Source organism: Calidris pugnax, unplaced genomic scaffold (assembly GCF_001431845.1).
Source record: "Calidris pugnax isolate Ruff unplaced genomic scaffold, ASM143184v1 scaffold36, whole genome shotgun sequence".
Classification (NCBI taxonomy): domain Eukaryota; kingdom Metazoa; phylum Chordata; class Aves; order Charadriiformes; family Scolopacidae; genus Calidris; species Calidris pugnax.
In genome coordinates this window covers 1,505,562-1,529,056 of record NW_015090825.1, presented here as the reverse complement: position 1 = coordinate 1,529,056, position 23,495 = coordinate 1,505,562, and the positions used below count along the sequence as shown (strand labels likewise).

The following is a 23,495-nucleotide window of genomic DNA, read 5'->3' as shown; positions in this document are numbered from 1 at the left end:
TCAGGAAACCAGAAGTGGAGAAAGCTATTCACTTTTTTGCTGTTTTTTTTCTTTTTCTTTTTTCTGCTTGCTTAGCTCTCTGAAACAGCTCACTGCTGCAACAGATGAATACTAGTGTATAAGAGGATGAAGGTATGTGTAGCTGGAAATGGGGGAATGCTTCATTGATTTAGGTTGGCTAAGCTCCTAAGGCTCATGCCTAAGACTTCTGCCTCCACTTTGTAGACTTGATGCCTACTTATGTGCAATCAGCACATCCTGTAGCAATTGCAGTCATTGAAGTTGCTGGACTACACCAGTTTACAGAAGTTGGGAGTTTAGGTTCATGTGTGATACCATCCCTAAATTGAGTTCTATCAGTAGCTTGTTATGTTCACTGTGAAAAAGCCTACTGTTTTTATGCCTTATTCCTTATGTCTCCTCCTGCTGACAAAATTGTGTGTTCTGTTAATAGAATCATAGAATCATCATCTGGGTCGGAAGGGACCGTCAAGGTCATCTAGTCCGACCTCCCCGCAGTCAGCAGGGACACCCCCAACTAGACCAGGTTGCCCAGGGCCTCGTCGAGCCTCACCTTGAATATCTCCAGGGATGGGGCCTCAACCACCTCCCTGGGCAACCTGTTCCATTTCTGTAGCGTATGAAGGCACGGCCCCTATTGGAGGTGGAACCAGAATCATTTATTACAACAAACTCCCAGCTTATATAGTCTTTCAGATCATTAAGTCCATCAGCATTATCTTTCCCAATAGGCACCCCATTGCAACCCCCAAGTGCTGGTGGGGCGGATTTTGCCCCAGTCAGTAGGGTCATTAGGTGATGCTCACAGGCCGTCCCCTGCCAGTATTCCTGCTTATTCTCTTCCTTCTTCTAGTCTTTGTTTCCTCCACAGTCCTGTTAACCCACACATTTCCTCTTTGAATTTTGCAGGACACAGAGAGGTTTCAGTCCTACAGTCAAGAGCTGAAGTGCAAACTCCTGTCAAAAGAACAAGAACTGGAACAACTGGCGCAGAAACAGAAAAGGGTATTAACCTATATCCTTCAGAGTTAAAAAATAGATAATTTTTATTGGTTCATATTATTTTCTTTAGGTGCTATTTTAGGTCCCAAACATGGAAGTTTGTGTGATGTGGTTCTGCCAAATTGTGATCATCTGTTGCTTTTGTGTCACGAGTGTAGATACCTGAATGCATTTAAAAGTGAAGTTGTGACTGCTAGACTTTTACGCACATGCTTAGGAAAAATGTTAGAAATGTTACCCTCTATTTCTAAATCAGTTTTCCTTTTATATGATAAAACGGGGGGAGGGGGAAAGCTACAGGTATTCTTCCCAGGTACTGGGTTATTTTTATGAAAATGTAGCAGAATTCCACTGCCTTCAATGTGCTAGGAACCGGCTTAGTGCCCCAACGGCTCAAAAGCAGAGAACAATGATTTGGGTCTTACAGCCTACAAGTTTTCCTTTTATATGATAAAACGGGGGGAAAAAAAAAGCTACAGGTATTCTTCCCAGGTACTGGGTTATTTTTATGAAAATGTAGCAGAATTCCACTGCCTTCAATGTGCTAGGAACCGGCTTAGTGCCCCAACAGCTCAAAAGCAGAGAAAAATGATTTGGGTCTTACAGCCTACACCTTTATTGAAAGCTTGTACCAGCTACTTATTTACTTGTTTGGGGCAATGCAGCACTATGAACTTGAAATTCTCCCTCCTGAACATCCTGCTCCTGATATGTCTCCATGATAACAGTTTTATAGCGGTGCATGGTTCTCTTGCATGCTAACAGCTTGTCAAGTTCCCATATTAAAGCCTGAAGTGTTTTACTTCTTAAAATTCATGGCCTTCTTGGGGAAGCAGAGTATTTCTGCATATGTAAATTTGCTGGAAAGTGTCTCCAAGGTCAGTGCAGGAAAGACTAGATATAGGAAAAGGGGGTAGCACTGGAATTTAACAGACAGAAATGGAATGCTGTGAAACCAACACCTTCTATAAAAGATGAATATGAAATACGTGTAAATTTTCTTTTCCTGACAGCAGGGCTTGGGAGTGCCAGTCCTGGGAAGTAGGGCAGAAGTAAGAGGGGATGGCAAGGGAAGAGGAAAGAGAAGTTTGATGGCAGTTTCCTAGTTGGGTGTAATTTTAGATCCTCTTCTGATGAATGAATCCAGGTGTTGCTGAGGCTGATGAGAATTGTAGGATTGTATGTCAGTAAGAGGGGAAACAAGCCTCTAGTGTACTATAGTTATGCAAGTTTAGCTGATGAAGATACAGGAATGAACAAAAAGGCCATTACATAATTGAAATCAACTGCCTGATGTTAATTATTTCTTCAGTACCACTGTGAATCAGAATAGGTGTCTTTTTATGCAGGCTGTTTACCACATCGCAGCACTATAATGGTAAAAAGCACTATAAAGGCACTGTCTATACTTTGAAGATATCTGTGGGGGCACGCAAATCAGGCATTTTTAGTCTGAAGCTAACTGTAAAAATACAAGGAATCATTTATCATAATTTTGTAATGTTTGTATTTTAATATTATCCTTTTTTGGTTGTTTTTGGTTGTTGGGTTTTTTTTTGTTTGGGTTTTTTTTTTTTTTTTGCTTTAAAGCTATGTTTAAAACTTTGTTATCTACCAGTAGTTCTGTAAAAACCTTTTCCTGTGGTTCTCTGAAATATACGCGTTCTAAATTTGGTATAAAAACCACAGAAGCTATTCAAAGGCTTATGCTCAATTTTAAGCCTGGTCTAACCAAGTAATACAGGCAGAAGTATCATGAAGTTTTATCTTATGATTATTGTGTGCATTTCCTATTGTCTACTATTGCCTATCTTGGAGAACATAATGTCTGTGCTATTTTTTTGTATTTTTTTTTATCGAATGGTATGTTTTCCTTTTCTATTCATTGCATTTTTTATTATTAATAGTATTTCTGTGTTTTTCCTTCCCATCCTGTCCCTTCTCAAAATTCTTGTATTGGAAATTACTATAAAAATGTGAAAAGAAACTTCCAGACAAGATGAGCTCAAGTGTTGTTTCTGCTGATTTAGCCAGAGGGAGTCTCCCTTCTGAAGGTCTTCTTCCTGCTGTCATTAAAATACTGATCTGATTTCATGTTGGCGAGCCCTCTGTAGGCCAAGATTCATTTGGCTAGGTCTTTTTGCTGGCTGCCACGGTCTTCAATCGTCAAATTGCTCTATGTGAGCTTGCTCTAAAGCACAAGGTTTTCTCAATAGTGTTCCTCAAGGAAAGTGTGATGGCATGTCTCAGAAGGAGGCACTGGGGACAGAGGATGCTCAGCATAACATCTAGGGCACAGAATCTTGTATTAAGGGAAAAAAGTACATTTGGATCAGGTAAAATGCAGGAGAGTTACTGGGCTTCTCACATAAAACGATGGGTTCTGTGCTGATGGCAGCCACTGAAAAGCATGATCTCGGGATTCTGAGTGAGAGATCCATGAGAACATGCATCAGTAGCACTCAAAGATGCAAATCAAGTGATAGGATTGTTAAAAAAAGCATAAAGCAAAATAATCCTCAGCCTTACCACATGTATAAATGTTTCATCTTTCATGCATACATGGAATTAACAGGAAAAAAACCCAAGAGAAATAGCACAGATAGAATGCTGAGCTAAGAACAAGGGAACGTATGGAGAGTGCTTAATGTATGTGTCTTTGAGAGGCAGCAATAGCTGCCCTCAGCAGCAGTTTGTATTGGACAATCCCAGTTCTTTACTCAATGTTAAACTTCTGAGTTTTTCCCCCTACTTTTGTCAAAAAAAAAAAAAAAGAGAATATACACCATTGGCTACTGTGTCTGTGCTTGACCTGTGGTAATTGGTTAATTCTCTCTGCTTTTTAGATTTTCTTAAACAGGGCTATGGGCCATGAGTTTTTCCCAGTCAATTTTCATCTGACTGATGACTGTGGTAGCCAATTTGCAGCTCCAGTAAGCAGTTAGAGCCTGTAGGATCTATGCCATTCAATACCAGCTGAGCATCCACCTAATGAGTTATTCCACTGTATTGAGAGTTGATAAATGAATGCTTTGAAAGGACTGTTTGGCATGACTTAAAGAATTGTATAGATACAATAAAAGGAAGGAGCTCTGTATTGCTGTGAAATAACCCTTTCTCTTCTTGTTGTCTCTTGGGGTTTAAATATTATAAGCGTCTGTTATTGAGCATAGTTTCAACGTAATTGGTTTTCTCACAGAAGTAAGCACCGGGATTTGTAGCAATTCTTTCTAACATCAGTACCCATGATTCTGGGAGCTGATGATGGCTACATCACGGTTACGTTTCCAGGCCACTCTCTGTAAGTTTTCAGATGGCCGTGATACTATTTAAGTCAGATTTCTACCTGCAATTTGTTGCTCTTAAGCTTTTTGGAAGTTCATCCTTGTGTGATCACTTTTTGCTTCTGCCAAAACCACTCCTGGAATGGAAGCAGTACTCGGGAACTGAAGTGTCACTGGAGGTGTTCAAGGCCAGGCTGGATGGGACTTTGAGCAACCTGGTCTGGTGGGAAGTGTCCCTGCCCATGGCAGGGGGTTGGAATTAGATGATCTTTAAGGTCCCTTCCAACTCTAACCATTCTGTGATTCTAATGTGAACCAGCATTGCTCAGCTCAGCTAGTCAGTGTTCCATATGAGCTGTGAGCCTGCTGAGGCTACAGGTCAGCAGATACCTTAAGCTGGTGTTGCTGCTGAAAGAAGTGCTCCCACTCTGCTCTTCCTCCTGACCTTTCCCAGTCCCAGCTAGAAAGTCTGGCCTTTCTGCCTTTGTTTTGAACCTGGGTCTTAAGACTGCATTCAAAACCAAAACTAGAACAGCGGCGGTGTTGTGGAATGTGAACAGACTGGCAGAGCTGGGTAAGGACAGATTTTGGGTTGGGTGAGCTCTGCCTGTTGGGATGTGCAAAATGAGACTTCTAAGAAAATCCTCTCTTGTGTCCCAGATCTGGAGAATTGAACTGGTAACGTTGTAGTGCTTCTGGTACATTTTACATCCCTTAAAATGCATACTGAAAAAAAAAATAGATTAGAAAAAAGCTTTTATATTTTTAAGTCAGCAGTGCCTTCCCTAATATGGAGTGGGCTAATTTTAGTCTACTTAACTTTTGCTGTGTCATCTTAATTTGCTCAATTAGCCAGGGAGAAGCAGGTGGAACTTATTTACATACCAGAGGCCACTGTCATCTGCTATTACCTGTTTCCCGGGGAAGATGTATCTTTCCTTTCTATATACTTTGCAAAGTGAAAATAAAAGTGAATAACAAAAGCCCTAATTTACACTTCTTGGCAGATTTAGCTGAGATGGCAGAAAGGTTGCTGCTGTTTGTTGATATTATTGGGGTGGGAAGGGTTATCAGCTACCAGATCTAAATCTAACAGTTTTTGGGCAGAACTATGAATTGCGCTGTGTAGGCCTTGTCATTGTGGGAAATTGTCTAAGATGTGAGTTGTGAATATCAACTAAGTACTGCTAATCTGCTCTGTAAACACTTTTTTTGTGGTTTGTCTTGGTGCATTTTTGAACTGGGTGAAATTCAGTCATAGAGTGGAATGGATTTGCTTTTGTGTAACATAATTATGGCTGTACACAGAGCAGTGGAAGAGTGTTTTACCCATATGTTGGCTTTGATAGAAAGAGCTTCCTTATTCAACTAACCTCTATGACTTGAATTAAAAAGCCTCAAAAGCAAGAGGCCTCAGGTGGTCATCATATTTTCTGTTCTCACTTCTTCCATCCCAGTTAGAGCAGCAATGTACAGAACTTCTCAGTGGCAAAGAAGAAACCAAAGCAGAGAACACCAAGCTGAAGTTGACTAACAAGGAGCTGCTGAGAGACCTGGAGAGAACTTCTCATGAACTAAGCCAGGCTCAACAACAGTTACAGGTGCTTCAGGAGGAGGCATCAAAACTACAGGAGGAGAAGGAAATGTAAGTCTCCAGTTGCAGTGGTTCTAGTGCATTTGCTTAGCGTGCCAGTGAGCCTTCCTCTCAGGGTATTCAGTGCTGGGGTTTAAGTTTGTGTCATAAGCACAAACCAGCAGCAAAGCTGTCATGGTGGTTTAGCCTCAGACAGCAACAAAGAACTACGTGGCCACATGGTTTAGCCTCAGACGGCAACAAAGAACTACGTGGCCACTGGAAAGCAACATCAATAACACTAATAAAGAAATGTACAAACACAACTGCTGTACCACCACTCCAATAACACTAATAAAGAAATGTACAAACATAATTACTGTACCACCACTCACCCCCCCACAGCCAAAGGCAGTTTAACAGAACAGCAAAGGGAACAGGAAAGCAACATCAATAACACTAATAAAGAAATGTACAAACATAATTACTGTACCACCACTCACCGACCGGACCCAGGATGCCCCAGCCTGCTTCAAGGGGTGACTTCCTGCCCCCTGCCCTGCCCAGCACCGGGCTATAGACTGGGCATGGTGTCACATGGTATGGAGTACCTGTGTCCTCTACCAGATCCTGGGGAAAACAAACCCTATCCCCACCAGAACTAGGACAAAAGCCAAGTGCAGGTCTAGTCATTTTCCCCCCAAGTCATTCTGCATGTTTTCTGTAGCGTATCTGGCTTCTACAGAATCTTTTGCTACTTCTTAAAAATATCAGTGTTCTCCCACACCCATTTGTGGAAGGTGTTTGGAATTAAAAATCAATTTAATGGGTTAAAAAGTATATATTAGTTTTGAAATACCAGTGGGATTCCTTGCATAAATTACATTTGTGGCACGTGATGTTCCATCCTCCTCAAAGCTAACTCTGTATGAAACTGCTTCTCGGAATGTAGTCTGGCTATGACATGACAAGGATATGCTTCTCCACACCCATTTGTGGAAGGTGTTTGGAATTAAAAATCAATTTAATGGGTTAAAAAGTATATATTAGTTTTGAAATACCAGTGGGATTCCTTGCATAAATTACATTTGTGGCACGTGATGTTCCATCCTCCTCAAAGCTAACTCTATATGAAACTGCTTCTCGGAATGTAGTCTGGCTATGGCATGACTAGGATTTGCTTCTTTTCTTCATCAAAAGCAGGTCTAGTACATAATTTCTGATGAAGGAGCCTGGCTCGCAACATAAAACATAGATTATGCAGCTAAATCACAATTCGTACAAGGACTTATGGCAATCCAGAACCATCATTTTGGAGTTTCCAGTTCATATGTTTTGGATTTCAGATTCTGAATCTGAACTAAAAATATTTTTCAAGAAGAAATGTTTACAATTCATATTTTGAGGGATAGAAATTGCCTTTAAGTGATGGATCAATCTACCTGTCTTGCTCTAGCCTTCTGTACAAAGCAAAAGTTATAGTGCTCTGAAGCTGTAATTGGCAGAAATGTTCACTGGAGTCCGTGTAATGGAATATAGGTTTAAAAAAAATGCTGAGGGATCTGTAAAACCCTCTTGTTGCCGATGGAGAGCACATGGACTATGGTGCACATCTTGCCAGACTCTGTACATTTCAGCAATGAGCTACCTAACTCAGAGCTGTGGCTATTTGGCTTATTTCAGGATAGCGCAGAATATTAGATCAAACGTCATATTCTTTTTCTGTCAAGCTTTGTGCAACACTCTACATAGTTACTAAAAATTTAGTTTTTCTTGAGGGTATAAATAATGCACTTTGTTGATAAATGATTGTTAAAGAACGGCCACTGTGTTTAAGAATGCTATTTTTAGATTTGCATGTTTGATATGTGTTTTGGAAGTAGACGGTAGAAATATTCCTCCTCAAGGTTATTTGTTTCCCCTTTGAGGCCTCTCTTTTCAGATCCAGAGCAAAGACTGTGGAATGATCTGAATTTAAAGCTACAGAGGAAATCTACCCAGCAGTTCAGACTGCTGAATAATACTACTGCATTTACAAAGCACTTTGGATTCAATAGTATTTTATGGAATTAGAGCTCAGCCCTACTCAACTGCACCTGCAGTGTTGCTTTAAACGTCTTTATCAGTCTGGTAAGACCTGAATTGTTGAAGCAGGTGTCATGTTCAGACTGTGCATGTTGTTCCAAATCAGGGTTGTTTACCTCGTGTGCAAGATGCCAATCTGCACACAGAGTAGAGGTATTTATTTAAATCATTTCTGCAGAGATGGGTGCTAGGTGGTAATCCACCCAGCCCGCACACTGGCCTGCAAACTCCTTGGAATATTTATACAGTTCAAAACACAGAAGTGCACACCCTTAATTATAATTATTATTTAGTACCTTATCTTAATTTCTATTGGTTAGTGCAGTCTCTTGCTTTAAATTAAAGTTACAATGTCCTTTAATTGATGTGCTTGTGCTCCAGTACGGTGGCGGTGGGGTAGTTCTGTTCAGTCTCTAGTTGAGTCAGTGCTCATGCTCTCTCACTGCTGCCTTTAGCATTCTCCAGTTACTGCAGATCTTTGTTGACTTTATGCTTCTTCTAGCGTCCAGTTAGATCTTTGTTGACTTTATGCTTCTTCTAGCAGCTGTCCAGTTTTCAGCCAGTTTTGGTGCCTTCTGCAGAGGGATGTTCCCTTGTTATCAGCCTTCTGTTCTTCTTCAAGGGTATATTCATTAGCAAGGCATGTGTTGTTTATTCAAAGTGCCCTGTTTCACAAGGCCTTGTAACCTTTTTACAGGTCTCTGTGTTTGCTTAGTGAGAGATTCTACCTTCTAAAATACATTCTACCCTTCAAAATACATCATGCACAGGAGGAGCTTGAGGCTTCCCTGAAAGGAAAAAAAAAACATTTAAGGCCAGATACCGATTTCCGTTAAGTTAAAGTAATTGGTGTAAATCTAGTGTAAAAATCTGAGATGCTATGCCCAATGTTTAATGCAGAATAACTGTTAAAGTCAGGAATGGAAAAGAAATTGTAAGGAATGTAGATACGTGAGCCTGGCTTGTGGTTGCACCAGCAGCAAGATAAACTCTAATTCTGCATTAAATGTTTCATGGTCTTCAGTGGCCATGAGTGAGAAGGATTTCAGCAGTAGGTGTTCTCTGAATGATGCAACTGCTGGTATTAGTGTATATTAAGCTCTCTGGATGAAGGAATTGTAAAGCTATAGGGTTTTTTTTTTATAAGAACCTCTGCTCCTTCAAAATGCTATGGTACGGTGGACCTTATACTGAATAAACTTTTTAAAAATTAGTAAATATTCATGCAGAATAAAGTCTACAGGTGTGGAGAAGATGAAGTCTCAAATGTGGATACTTCTGGGGGAAGCATTTTAGCAGTGTTGTTACCATGGTTAGAACAATTTTATATATTTCTTTTCATTACAGGGAGGTGTACCGAGTGACAGAAACCTTACAGAGAGAGAAGTCAGGACTTCTGAAGCAGCTGGATTTTTTAAGGTAATGCAAATCTTATGTTCAAAAACTTCTTGTGTCGTTCTAAAGAGGTACATTAAAGGATGAAATTATGTTGGGGTATGTACTGGGTGTAGGTTTCCAGGTGTTTGCCAAAGGAGTGGCCTCTGTGCCAAAGAAGAGGACGCCGCTGGTTCTGGCCGGCTCCAACAGACCCGCTGCAGGGCACAGCTGAGCCCCTCAGCAAAGGTGGTGGCATCTCTGAGAAAGCACGTGTGAGAAACAGCCCTACAGACACCAAGGCCAGTCCAGGTGTTGAAAAAGAGATTCCTGCACAGAGCAGGTCCATGGAGAGGAGCCCATGCAGGACCAGGCTTTCTGGCAGGGGACCCTCACTAGAGCAAGGGAAAAGTGTGAGGAGGCAGGATTAGCAGAGAGGAGGTGTTATGGACTGGCCACACACCTCCCCTGCCCTCCATCCTCATCCCCCTGCACCACTCTGGGTTGGGAAGGAGGTAGAAGAGTCCAGAATGCAGTTGGGCCTGGGAAGAAGAAGGGATGGGGAGAAGATTACTTTATTTTTCTCTTTGTTTCTCTCCATAGAATCATGGAACCATAGAATGCTTTAGGTTGGAAGGGACCTTAAAGATCATCTAATTCCAACCCCCTGCCACAGGCAAGGACACCTCCCACTACACCAGGTTGCTCAAAGCCCCATCCAGCCTGGCCTTAAACACCTCCAAGGATGGGGCATCCACAGCTTCTCTGGGCAACATGTTCCAGTGTCTCACCATCCTCATAGTGAAAAAACTCATCCTAATATCTAATCGTGTCTCACCACCCTCATAGTGAAAAAATTCATCCTAATATCTAATAAAAATCTACCTTCTTCAAGTTTGAAGCCATTCCGCCCCCATCCTATCACTTCATGTGTTTGAAGCCATTACCCCCCATCCTATCACTTAATGCCCTTGTAAAAAGTCCTTCTCCAGATCTTCTTAAGGCACCTTTCAGGTACTGGAAAGCTGCTGTAAGGTATGCCCAGAGTCTTCTCTGAACAACCTGAACTCTCTCAGCCTGTCTTCATAGGAGAGGTGTTCTAACCTCTGATCATCTTCGTGGCCCTCTTTGGACTCATTCCAACAGGTCCATGACCTTCTTTTATTGGGGGCTCCAGATCTGGATGCAGTACTCCAGATGAGATCTCATGAGAGCGGAGTAGAGGGGAAGAATCCCCTCCCTCAACCTGCTGGCCACACTTCTTTTGATGCAGCCCAGGATGCAGTTGGCTTTCTGGGCTGCAAGTGCACGATACTGGCTCATGTTGAACTTCTCATCTACCAAAACCCCCAAGTCCTTCTCCTCAGGACTGCTCTCAATCCATTCTCTGCCCAACCTGTATTTGTGTTTGGGATTGCCCCAACCTGCATGCAGGACACTGCGCTTGGTCTTGTTGAACTTCATGATGTTGGCATGGGCCCACCTCTTAAACCTGTCCAGGTCCCTCTGGTGTTGTTAGCAAACTTGCTGAGGGTGTACTCAATCCCACTGTCCATCTTGCCAACAAAGATGTTAAACAGCACTGGTCCCGTTACTGACCCCTGAGGAACAGAGCTTGTCACTGGTCACTACTTGGACATCGAGTCCTTGACCTCAACTCTTTGAGTGTGCCCTTCCAGCCAATTCCTTGTCCAACGAGTGGTCCATCTGTCAAATCCATATGTCTCTCCAATTTAGAGACAAGGATGTCATACAGGATAGTGTTGAGTGCTTTGCTCAAGTCCAGGTATATGATGTCTGTTGCTCTCCTCTTATCTACTGATGCTGTAAGACTGTCGTAGAAGGCCACCAAATTTGTCCGACATGATTCCCCTTAGTGAAGCCATGTTGGCTGTTGCAAATCACCTTCTTATTTGCCATGTGCCTTAGCGGAGTTTCCAGGAGGATCTGCTCCATGATCTTGCCAGGCACAGAGGTGAGACTGACTGGCCTGTAGTTCCCTGGGTCTTCCTTATTCCCTGTTTTAAAAGTGGAGGTTATGTTTCCCCTTTTCCAGATAGTGGGAACTCCACCAGACTGCCGTGACTTCTCAAATGTCATGGATGGGGGCTTGGCAACTTCATCTGCCAGTTTCCTCAGGATCCGCGGATGAATCCCATCAGGTCCTATGGACTTGGGCACTTTTAGGCTCCTCAGCCGGTCTCGAACCTGGTCTTCTTCTACAGTACCTCATTCTCCCAGTCTCTGCCTTTGCCTTCTGCAAATTGAGTGGGGTGGTTAGAGCCCTTACCAGTGAAGACTGAGGCAAAATCATCCTACAGTTGAGTCTGTTTTGTCTGTGATGGCAGTCGGTAAGCGGCATGGATGGAGCGATGCACTTCATTTGTAGAGAGAAGCGGCAAAACATGTATTGATACAAACCAGGGGTTTAACAAAGTTTGATGGTAAATGCAACGGTGTTTTACAAGATTTGATGGCAAGGTACACTTGGTTATTAACTGCATAGAGGACAGAGTCAGAGCTGTCAGGGCGACCCTCTCGTTGAGTCAGGAGGTTCAGAAAGGACCCCCTTGCTTTCTGAACTCCTTCTCAGAGAGGAGTCTGGGTGTGGCTGGATCCAATCCTAGTCCCAGACTTGGTCAATGGTTTATGTCTAAAGGATTATATATGTGCAATCAATCCTTTTTATTACTTAGCTAAGATTTCAAAGTTTAGCATGCTATTAGTCACTTATCAAGGATCTGTTGCAGCAAGGAATCTCTGCATCTTGAGAAGTAACCTTGAGCGGTGTCCCTACTCAAGGGGAGATCCTGGCATGCAGCCTGCTGTCTTTTTTGTGGCCAGGCCAGCAATGGATGGAGACAATGAATGATGTACTAAGCAGTTGAGTTGTCAGATCTGGTCAGAGCTGTCTGATTGCTTGGAGTCTCCGCTTCTTGGCATTGTCATCTCTTCTGCATAATGAATGGAAGGTGGATGTTTCCCATGACAGCTACATCTGGTAGCTCTCAGAGGGGCATAACTGGCCTTCACAGCTGTCACCAGTTGAATAGAGATGGTGTTCACAGAATCAGAGAATCACAGAATCGTCATGGTTGGAAAGGACATCTGAGATCACCGAGTCCACACACACACGAAAAACCCCTACAATCTTGGCCACAAGAGCGTGCCAGTAGAGCATGCCCTGAAGTGCCACATCTACACGTTTCTTAAATACCTGCAGGGATGGTGACTCCACCACCTCCCTGGGCAGGCTGTTCCAGTGCCTGACCACTCTTTCACTTACTCTAATTTAGAGTAAGTGAAAGCATATTGACCAGAACTGATTTCTATGTGTTAAGGCATTTGTTTTGATAAACTACAGAATGAGGGCCATATGCCAGCTGGCTTTAGTCAGCATAGCCCTACTGGAGATTCAATGGCCCAGATAGAGAACTGGCTGTGGTGAGAATATAAATAAAGTATGATCAAGGGTGGGGATATGCCAAATTAAAGTGCATTTGTCTTGCCTGTTATACTGCCAGTCTGTCTGTTAGTGTTGAGGAGAAAAGTCAGCAGTTCTAAATACTTGGCCTCAGTGTTTCTTTTATTTGTGCTCTCTTTGCAGGGAGAGGAACAAACATCTCAAAGATGAACGTGACATATTTTTACAGGTAAATAATAGTTATTTTCAAACCTAGTGTTGAGCAAACGCATATCAGAGCAACCTTAAAAGAAGGAGATCGGAAAGCTGTTCAGGAGACAGACTCTTGTGCTGCTTAAATCTTGCCCCATTCTTAATTTATATCATTTTTTTTCTCACTTGAGAATAAGTTTGTTTGCTGAACAATTTTAAGAGGTACATTTTTAGAATTATAAAATTGGAGCTATCTTGAGGGAGACTAATATATTTTGTAAGAAACTAAGGATGCAATCATGAGAGGACAAAATAACTTAAAAATTGAACAATTTGTTCAGTCAAGGGTAGCTAATATCCTGAAATGTTTATACAACACTACAATATCTGAGTACCTGGATCAGTACCTGAATACCTATCGGTACTGGGTAAGAGCAGATCACATTAACATTTTACCCAGAAGAAGAGAATAGCCCCTAAGAATTTCCAAAGGTACTTTGGCTTAAGGAGACTTAGTTCAAACTTTTTTGTGTTCTAGTTCCTACACGAAGCTACTAGTGTAAATTACCATACATCTATTGACTTCTTTTCATGCCATTATGCTATTTTATTGTGGTCTCCTTAGTTTACTAAAAAGATGAATTCTTTCAGGATCTGAAGTTCCATGTTCTGATTGTTTATCAATCAGGAGTTTGAAGCATTTATGCCTCTAGGATTTTTTTCTACATTTTTTTCTTTTGTACTCATAGCATTATTTAAGCATTAGGAATGAAGGCAGTTAACTGTAATGAACAACAGAAGTAAATTAGTAAGAAGTATTCTGTATTTCTCCAGAAATGCAAAACAAGTGTTGCAAAAGCCAGCTGGAAGCAGCGATCAGGGTCTGTCATTGGGAAATACTTGGAGGGCAAGATGCTGCCTAATAGGTAAGAACTTTTCTTCTTGTGTTCCCTGTTTGAGTACAATGAGGCTTATAGAAAGATGATGTGGAATGTTTTCTTTCTGATACCTTTAGACTTTTCAAAGCATGTATTTTTAAAGTATCTGCCACTATAAGGTTACTGTGCTTTTTAAGAAATTTGGAAATAAAGAGGCAAGTTTTCATATAAAACAAGTGTGCTTTCTGCAAAGGCAAGAGACTTCCCTGTTGTGGATGAGTATATGCTGGGAGGCACAAAACCTTATGTTGATGTGGTACAATGGCCTTGGTAAGAGTACACCTCCTTCCCTCCCATTGCAGAGGGCAGCAGTCCTATTGTAAAGTATGGGATGTGGAACTAGTAAAACATGGAAAATTTAATTCTCAACTGTTTGATTGTAAACTTGAAATCAACGGGAATGAGATCATAATCTCAGTGAAATTCTAGCATGTTTTCTTTGAGACAAGAGGAGCTGGAAAGAAGACTAGTATTTCACTTTGAAATAGCAACTAAGACAATGTCCGTGCAGGCACGAGGTCATGAAGTATATGGAGGGAAACTTTTCAGAGACATAGGTTAGTTAAGTTCAGTACTGAGAGGCAGAGCATAATTGACAAAAACAATTAAAGCACAAAAAAATCATAGAAGAATTTAGGTGGGAAAGACCTCTGATGTCTCTAGTCCAATCTCCTGCTTAAACATGGGTAACTCCAAAACTAGATAAGGGTGCTCAGGCCCTCCTTCAGTTGAGTTTTTGAACATCTGGATGGAGGTCCCACAGCCTCTTTGGGCACCTGTTCCCTTGCTGCACCAGTCTCATGAAGAAATTTTGTTCACTGTATCACGTCAGCATTTCTCTTACTGCAACTGCAACTGGTCATTGCACACGTTTGAGAAGACTCGGGATCTATTTTGTTTACACTTCCCCTTCTGTTGAATCCCCACTTGGCCTTTTGTTTTTTTCATCCACATTAAACAGAACCATTTCCTTCTTGCCTGCTAAAGAGAGAATGAGATTACACGTAGAAAGGGTGGGGGAGCTGTTTTATTCTTCTAGAATAGAGTGGGGAGGGGAGTAGGACATCACAGTGAAGAAACTAACTTTAGCTATTCCATGAAATTAGGCTAATCTTGTATTTTGTATTCTGGTTCAGGTTTTCCCTGTAAATTCTTAGCTTTCCCCATGATGTGTATAATTACCAGTGTGCTATATATATGCATACACATTGTATGATGAGCTGACTTTTCAGTAGATGTTGGACCGAATCTACTATGTCTGCTGTGAGTGGTAAAAAACACGGGAGATAAAATTCAGTTACACTATAAATTCAGTTACACTAGAATAAAACAGTAGGAATAAAACCAGGTCCAATGTATTTTTGTGAGAGACTTACTTTTTTCTCTGTCTAGCCATTCATTTGAAGAAGATGATGTTTTCAGTAACTCAAAGAGAAGGAATTCTGCTGGACTGAATGGAATTCTCTCTGTAGAGCCTGATACTGGAGCCACTGGAGGAAAGTCTAAAGCATCGCATCTCCAAAGAATAATATCAATTGAGGAAGATCCCCTACCCCAGCTTCTTGACAGGCTGGCTGATAAGCAGCTGAATAGATGGACTGAAGAAGATGAGAATACTACTTCTGAGATGGAAATGGATAAGAAAAACACAGAACAATCAATGGAACACTCACCATCATCTTCTAGAGAGCAGCCTGTAGGGAAGGAAACACTGTCGTCAAATGTAAGGGGACAAAAGGGACCTCACCTTGAGTATTGTGTGCAGTTCAGGGCCCCACAACTTAACAACTTAAAAAGGATGTTAAGGTCCTTGAATGCGTCCAGAGGAGGGTGACAAAGCTGGTGGAAGGGCTGGAAAGCATGTCCTATGAGGAGCAGCTGAGGACTCTGGGTTTGTCTAGTTTGGAGCAAAGGAGTTTGAGGGGCAACCTCATTGTTCACTGCAGCTTCCTGAGGAGGGGAAGTGGAGAGGGAGGTGCTGATCTTCTCCCTGGTATCCAGTGATAGGACATAGGGGAATGGTTCAAAGCTGCGTCAGTGGAGGATCAGACTTGACATGAAGAAACATTTCTTTATTGAGAGGGTGGTCAAACACTGGAACAGGCTGCCTAGAGAGGTGGTTGATGCCTCATGCCCGACAGTGTTTATGAGACATTTGGACAATGCCCTTAATAATTTGCTTTAACTTTTGGTCAGCCCTGAATTGGTCAGGCAGTTGGATTAGATGATAGTTGTAGGTCCCTTCCAACTGGAACTATTCTGTTCTATTCTGTTGGACCTTGGAAAACATGAAATGGTGTTGAAGGGTAATGCATTATTCTTAGAATCTAAAATTATTTAGTTTTCTGTTTTTAAGTTAAAGCATGACAAATCAGCCATTGTGTGAAGAGGGAGATGGAAATATACTGCAGGTAAATGTTGAAGGTGCAAAGCAGGGAAGCTCACCCTAAAGCAGTGGTAACTGCAGACACTGTGTGTATATACTTATGTCTGAAAGACTGTTTAGGAAAAGTGGAGTTAAGCCTTGTAATAGATGACACAAGAAGGTCCACTGAAAAGTAGCAATTGTCTAAAAAAGAAGCAACTTTTTTTTGAAAAGTTGGGATTGTTTTTTTGTCAGAATTTCTCATATTCTGATACTTTTGAGTCAGGTTTGGCAGATGTTACACTATCTGAGAAATAATAAGAGCAAATTTCTTTACCTTTGAGAAGACTTCTAATTAGTAAATTGAAGTATAGATTTTTTTTTTTCAGCTCTAGTTTGTATGTGCATGTTAACAATAAATTCACCGTGCAGTAATATTCCTTAAAACGATGTGCTGGAAGGTACGTTTCTTTGGAGTCTAAAGTCTTCTTGCACTGCTATTGCTTCAGAACTAGCTGTGCTTGTTTTCTAATTTTAGTATCATTGTTAAGTATTACTCATTTTTAGATTCTTGTAGCACATATTAAAAAGATTAAAGTGTAGGGAAAATAGGTATACTTGGTCATAATTACATAGTTCTTTCAGAAGAAGCAAGCATATCTTAAAAATTATTATAGGATTATGCAATGGTTACATAATAAATTCTAAGTGACACATTTTAATAAAAAGTCTAGGGCACAGAACAGAGCTTCATCCTCTGACATGATTTAGCACAATGCATACTTTTTACTTGCTATATGACTGATTTTGTATCGCGTTTTTGAAGAATGGCATCCTTGGACTTTAGGAGAGCAACATCCAGGTAGATCATCAGGTTCAGCTAGAACAAGCGCATCCTGCCTGCTCTCTTTCAGCAGTCATGCACCTTGAAAGCACATTCTTTCAGCTGGGTAGGAACTGGGCATTCCCTCAGATCTCATTTCCTATAGTTTATTTTTTTTTCCCAAAACCAGTTGAGAGCGAGCAGGGAGAGGAGAGAACAAATCATAAAATATCTCCTGCCTGCTTGTTGGAAACAATTTGTTTCAGTTTCTAAAGAAACGTTGTGAGGGTAAATAAGAAGTTTGTTTCCAAAGGTCACTTATAACTGGGAATTCCCTTTTTTGTCCCAAGAAGTGTCAGTGCATGGTCCTGCGTGTTCCTCTTGGCCTGCTGACTAGGCCTGCCAATGACTTTTTAGTTGATGGCATTCCGTTGCTTAAGGCAGTCACCAAACTGTGTAGGTGTCTGACCACTGCCCCTCTGTGTGAGTAGTGCTTCTCCTTCTATGCACCAGCTGTACTCTGATGGGTTTCGCATACAATTTTGTGTATCCTAAATGATAGCTCTTGGGATCTCTGCATTTTGACCATGAGATTTAGACATGAGAAGTGATCTTGTCCCATGATTCCCCTTCCTGACAGCATGCCCGGGCTAGGAGGAGTGGGAAGTCTTTTTCCTGCATATAATCCTCAACTGGAGCTGAAGAAAACTTCAGAAAAGATAACTCCCTGCTTGCTGCATCATGAGTTATGAGCCTCAGGGCCATATCTCAACTAGACTGTCTTCTGCAGCCAGTCCTTCTCTCCCCTCATGTTTTGCTGCTCAAAGGATCTGCAGTGCACGGGAGTGTAGGATCTAGAAATACTTGTGCAAGGGAGGCGGAATGATCTCATGCAGTTGTTACGTATGTAGCTCACTCAGATAAGAAGTCCTGTCATTCTCTGTTTTACCCTAGGAGGATGAAGGGTCTGAGACAACCTGCATTTTTCAATTCATCGGCATTTGTGTTCTTGTAGTCTACATGGCTTTGTATTACTGCATTACATGATCTCATTGCCTCGATGTAGCTCACTCAGATAAGAAGTCCTGTCATTCTCTGTTTTACCCTAGGAGGATGAAGGGTCTGAGACAACCTGCATTTTTCAATTCATCGGCATTTGTGTTCTTGTAGTCTACATGGCTTTGTATTACCACATTACATGATCTCCTTGCCTGCTGTACTGAACTCAGGCTCCTAGCTGCTCTTCACCATACATTCACAGTCATTCAGCTGCTAAGACCTACTCCATCTTTTAGGCGAGTAGAACCAATCTAAATTTTTTCTCCTTTTAGAAATGAACAAGTCCGTTTCCATCCTATGGAAGACGACTTCTGAAAGTCTCTAAGAATTTGCAGCAGTACATGGGGCCAGCAACTGCTCTGTTGTTAACAGTCAGGTTGAACGTTTTTCTGAGTGTCTATGAAGATGAAGCTGCCATTAGCATAAGCAGAGATAGGATTGGGGAAACGCCTGAAGGAACCATAATGGAAATCAAAGCAAGATTTTGTTTTCAAAACTTTTGCCTGAGGTGTAACTCCTCTCCCCTCTGTTCTTTCAATATGGGATATGAACCACTATGTTTATACCTGCCAGCTGCCACGTTTGTGTTAAATTGCACAAAAGATAGGTATGTTATTTGACCTGGATACTGTTTATATGAAGATCACTCAAAAGACACATCTAGGGAAGACTTTTTCAGACTACGTTGTAAGCTAAAGTAAATTTATATCCTGCCACTATTCCATAATCCCATCAGCACTTTGTTGAAGCAGACTATGAAGTAGCTGATCCCCTAGTATGTATCCCCTAGTGTTCAGATGCAGCTTTAGAATCAAGTTTGATTATTAAGGTTATTTTCAGAAATGGACTTGATACATCTCAATGAAAAATGACTGCCTGTTGTGCTGGGAATTGAACTGAAGGCCTCTGGTCTCTTTGAGTGTTGCTGAGGTGTATGTGACCACCAGGGACAAGGTATTTCAGGTCATGTAGTCCATGTATTTACTTAGTGTTCTCAGAAGCACTGTGAAAATGGTGCCAAACTGATGATTGTGTGTTAACTTGTTTTATTTCCTAGAGCATACAGACTAATCAGCTGGGAGTGTTTTTCAGCAGAACTGAAAATGTGCTTGGTATTGATGTTTGTGTATTACTAGCAGTCTCTAGTTGAAGTGGAGTTTGGGATTTTAATAGAAAAAGAGAAGTGAACAATGAGATGAGAAATCTATAGTTGTAATGGGCTATTAGCCCAGCTCACAAAAGAGAGATATATTTTTGTCCCCAAAATGTACAGCAGTGAATGAATTTTTTTTCATACTAAGGAAGACAGTTTTGGTTAGGTTATTTTTTTTTCCCCTCATCAAGTGCACATCTGTTTCTTTCTGTAAGGCTTCAATATATTTGTAGAAAACACTTGCAAGGCCAGACTTCAATGTCCCATTCAAAGGTCTGTCACGCAGTAAGTTCAGTTCTGGTGTCTTCTTGAAGTCAGCGGTCTCAGGGATTTTGTACCTCAAATACCTGGCAGAGGGCCTTTCCCTGCCACCCCCCTTCCCTCCTCTCCTCTCCCTCCTCACAACCCCCAGCCAAACAAACTAATCCCAGGAGCATCTGTGATCTTGCTCCCCTTCTGCAGCATTAAGAACAAACTCACTATCTCCCTCTTCCTCCCCCCACCTCTGCACAAAATAGAAGAGACCAGCTAGGGCACCCCCTGCAAACCAGCTGGTGCTACAGTCTTCTTCCATAAGCAACTCCTGAGCTACGTGCAGAGGTTTTAGGAATAATGACCTACTTGACAAAGGATATAAATATTCTCTCCATCATGCACTTAGCTTAGCCTGCAGTAAGCAGGGCGTGGATTGGCAGAACAAATGGTTCTTCTTTCTGCTTAAAAAATCAGTGACAGAAAGATAGCTGGATATTTACAACCTGATTAACCGAGTCTAATTCTCTGTGTGTCTCTTTTCCCCATGCTTCTGCCTGTAATGTCAAACAGATGAAGAAATGCAGTAGTTCCATGGAAACTCTTGGCTCCATGGTATTAGCAGAGAGAATTTGGTGATAGATGGTATAAGCCAAAAAAATGTGACTTTGCTTCTGTTATTTTAGGTGTAGATGTGCTGTTTCCTCAGTGTCATTGGTATAGGGTGAACCGACTGAGCAGAGCTGTGTGGAGCTGTATGGGTTTTGATTTGCAGGGATGAACATAGAACCGACTGAGCAGAGCTGTGTGGAGCTGTATGGGTTTTGGTTTGCAGGGATGAACATAAACTGTTTTCTTTGGGGAATTTCATGCATTTTTCAATGCAGTCTCATATCAAGGTTTGTATTCAGTGTACTTCCAGAGCTTGGTCCAAATCACTGCATTTTAAATTATTTGGAATGATGCATGGCAGACATTTGAAATGCTGAGTTATTTTAAGAAACAGAACATTGCTTAATGAGTAATGGAGAACATGATAGGATAAAATATCTTCTGTTCTCCATCTCAGTTAGCCTTCAAGACATGACAAATTGGAGAGGCAAAGGGTTTGTAGAACAGTTGGAGACTAATGTTTGCTTTTATTTGAAGGAGGAGAGAATAAACTCTGTCCTGGACCACTTATTCAAGATTATTGTTGTGGGCAATTCGAGTGTTGGAAAGACTTCATTCTTAAGGCGGTTTTGTGAAGATTGTTTTTTCCCAGACACAGCTGCTACTGTAGGTAAGTTTAAGAAAAATTATTACTATTATTATTATTTTTGTTCCAACGGTACTTAGGTCCTTCTACTGATCAGGTTCCGTGTTAAAAAGCAGTAACATACAGATGTTGTAAAAGCCATTATCCAAAAGGAGAGTAGGACATGCAAAGTGAGTTCTCCTAAACTGAGAGGTAGGTAATTGATGGAGAGGTTTCAGAGTAAATTTCATACTGAAGTCCTGGCATAAATAAATAAATAACTCAGAAAAATCCTATTGATTTCAGTGAAGCTAGAATTTCCTCATAGATCTCACTGTTCTGAAACTGATATCCTGTCTTCTGGACTGCACTGTACTAACCATCCCACCTCCGTACCCCGTCTCTATCCGTCTAAGGAACCAGATTTTGTTTTAGAAAGTAGAATATCTGAATTATGTTTGAATATCTAGCATTATAAGCACCAAAGAAATATGTTGGAACTGTGTTTTCCAAGCCAAACACTTCAAAACCTATGTTGTACTTACGTTGCCTGTAGTAGTAAACCAAACTTTCAAAAGTCAGACGCATAGTCAAGGTACAAAAACTAAGTATGCGACTCAACATAGTATGCAATACGGCTGAGTTACTGTAATTGACCAGATTCATTATACTTGGTCTGTATTTAGGCCTTACTTATTCTGCAGCATATATGAAATAAAACTTGTTCACAATAAAAGGTATTTAAAGTAATGGATTTGTCTTGAATTTGTGACAATCTAAAAACATCCAGGTGAGCACTTGCTGTAGCTCCCTTGACTTACAGGGCAGATAAAGACACCCAAGTTTAAATTTCTACTGATACGTTGAGTTCACATTACAGGGAACATCTAAGATATAGGGATTTAAATTAGTTTTGGCACTATAAGGTATTTCACCTGGATTTCGGCTGCTGCTTTGGAATAGAGCAGGTCTCCTGGGTGGCCTGCCAGAAACATAGATTTTGAATGCCAAATGGCATCTCGGATAGCACTAGGTGTCTGTGAGCAAACAGCTGAATTCTACCCCACCATCCTCTCCGAATCAGTCCAGCCAGAGGAGCCTAAGGACCAATTAATCTGACCCTTGATGCCTACTTCAGGGTGAGTTTAGTAATTTCCTGGACTCCTAGCTCTTCATTAACTAGATCTTCATTAACTGTAATGGGAGCTTAGACACCTATATGCAGTTGTCTACATTTAAGAATCTGGTGCTATGTCTTATCCCTATTGTCTTGGAAACGGCTGATACGCTTCTCTAGACTCTGGGATCTTACACAGTGTAACCAATTGCCTGGAGCTTCCAGAGGAAAAGCACAGGAATGTGTCTGACCTTTTCATCTTTTGGTTGGTCATCCAGTGTTCTTGCAAATCCAATGGCAAGCGAGTGTTTGTCATAGCTTTGATTTCGTCTTCACATCAATGAGTTTCACAGATGTGGATTATGGCTGGCAAGATACAGAGACTTCAAAAGTCAAGTGAACAACCTGAGAGAAGAGCATTACTGAATTTCTACAGAATAGCTCAAGCTTCTTCCCTTGAGATATAAGCAATGGATATATCCTCCATCAGATTTCTTAATTGCCCATTGAAGGAACGTGGTTGTGGATGCTTCTTCATTAATGCCAGTGGTAAAAATCCCATTGATGTGGAAGAAATTGCTGATGAACTACTGAGGTTGCTTCCAACCTGAATTATTTTATGATTTTGTGTGATATAAGAAAATGCAGGTTGTTATTAGGAGGTGGCAGTGACTGATTAATATTTAAGATTAATTACTGTTACAAATATCCAGAAGATACTTATATCATCACAGGTTAGGGGAATTGGGAGAGGATTAATTTAAAAGTTTGGATAAAGTAATTTTTGTCTCACTTCCATTTAGCCACATAAAAATTAGGGAACTAGCCTAACAGTAGTCAGCTCATTGTCTATATTCTGAAGAGGTGAGGAGATTCTCCACATACTCAGTCCATTTATCTTCAGCATTTATCTTAGGTTCCAGTGTCCCCTTAGTGTGGTCCCTTGTGTTTTTTCATGAACTGCAGAAGGTGCCTATGTGGCTAGCTCTGCCTAAACCCTGAAATTTCATACAACTGAAGTTATACAGCATGAATTCCAGGCTAAACGGCTTAGACTGCTGTGGACTGTCAAATGGACCCTTGACTCACGTGTCCTGATTTGGAAAGTTACTTATTTTACAGCTTTTACAAAATTCAACTACTCTGTTAACATTCAGTATTTTATTACTGAAGAATTTCTGGCAAATGAAGGCTCTTGTTTTTCTCTGATAGTTAGAGACTATGGACAGAATTTTTAATGTAGTATCTATCTTGTTCACTTGCTGGAATTGTTGCTATTTGCTGGATCAGGTTTTCAAAGATCAAACTGAGCATATAAAGAGCCAACATACCCCCTGTACTGGGCACTGGTGAGACCCCACCTCGAGTACTGTGTCCAGTTTTGGGCCCCCTACCACAAGAGGGACATTGAGGTGCTGGAGCAGGTCCAGAGAAGGGCAACGAAGCTGGTGAGGGGTCTGGAGCACAAGTCTTACGAGGAGAGGCTGAGGGAACTGGGGTTGTTCAGTCTGGGGAAGAGGAGACTGAGGGGAGACCTTATTGCTCTGTACAAGTACCTGAAAGGAGGCTGTAGAGAGACGGGGGTCGGTCTCTTCT

General features: G+C 41.3%; 1 protein-coding gene across 4 annotated transcripts in view; it reads left to right on the top strand.

The window, feature by feature from the left end:
- CRACR2A (calcium release activated channel regulator 2A) overlaps positions 1-23,495 on the top strand; it is a 79,517-nt gene that overhangs the window by 18,494 nt on the left and 37,528 nt on the right. For all 4 annotated transcript variants that reach the window (XR_001411753.1, XR_001411752.1, XR_001411751.1 and 1 more), the window contains exons 6-12: positions 931-1,026; positions 5,765-5,952; positions 9,313-9,384; positions 12,947-12,992; positions 13,790-13,881; positions 15,286-15,616; positions 20,695-20,827. Coding sequence is in view for 1 of the 4 variants with exons in the window: in XM_014940132.1 (XP_014795618.1) it covers positions 931-1,026; positions 5,765-5,952; positions 9,313-9,384; positions 12,947-12,992; positions 13,790-13,881; positions 15,286-15,616; positions 20,695-20,827 (958 nt within the window). In the remaining 3 variants the exon portion in view is untranslated. The remainder of the gene's footprint in view (positions 1-930; positions 1,027-5,764; positions 5,953-9,312; positions 9,385-12,946; positions 12,993-13,789; positions 13,882-15,285; positions 15,617-20,694; positions 20,828-23,495) is intronic.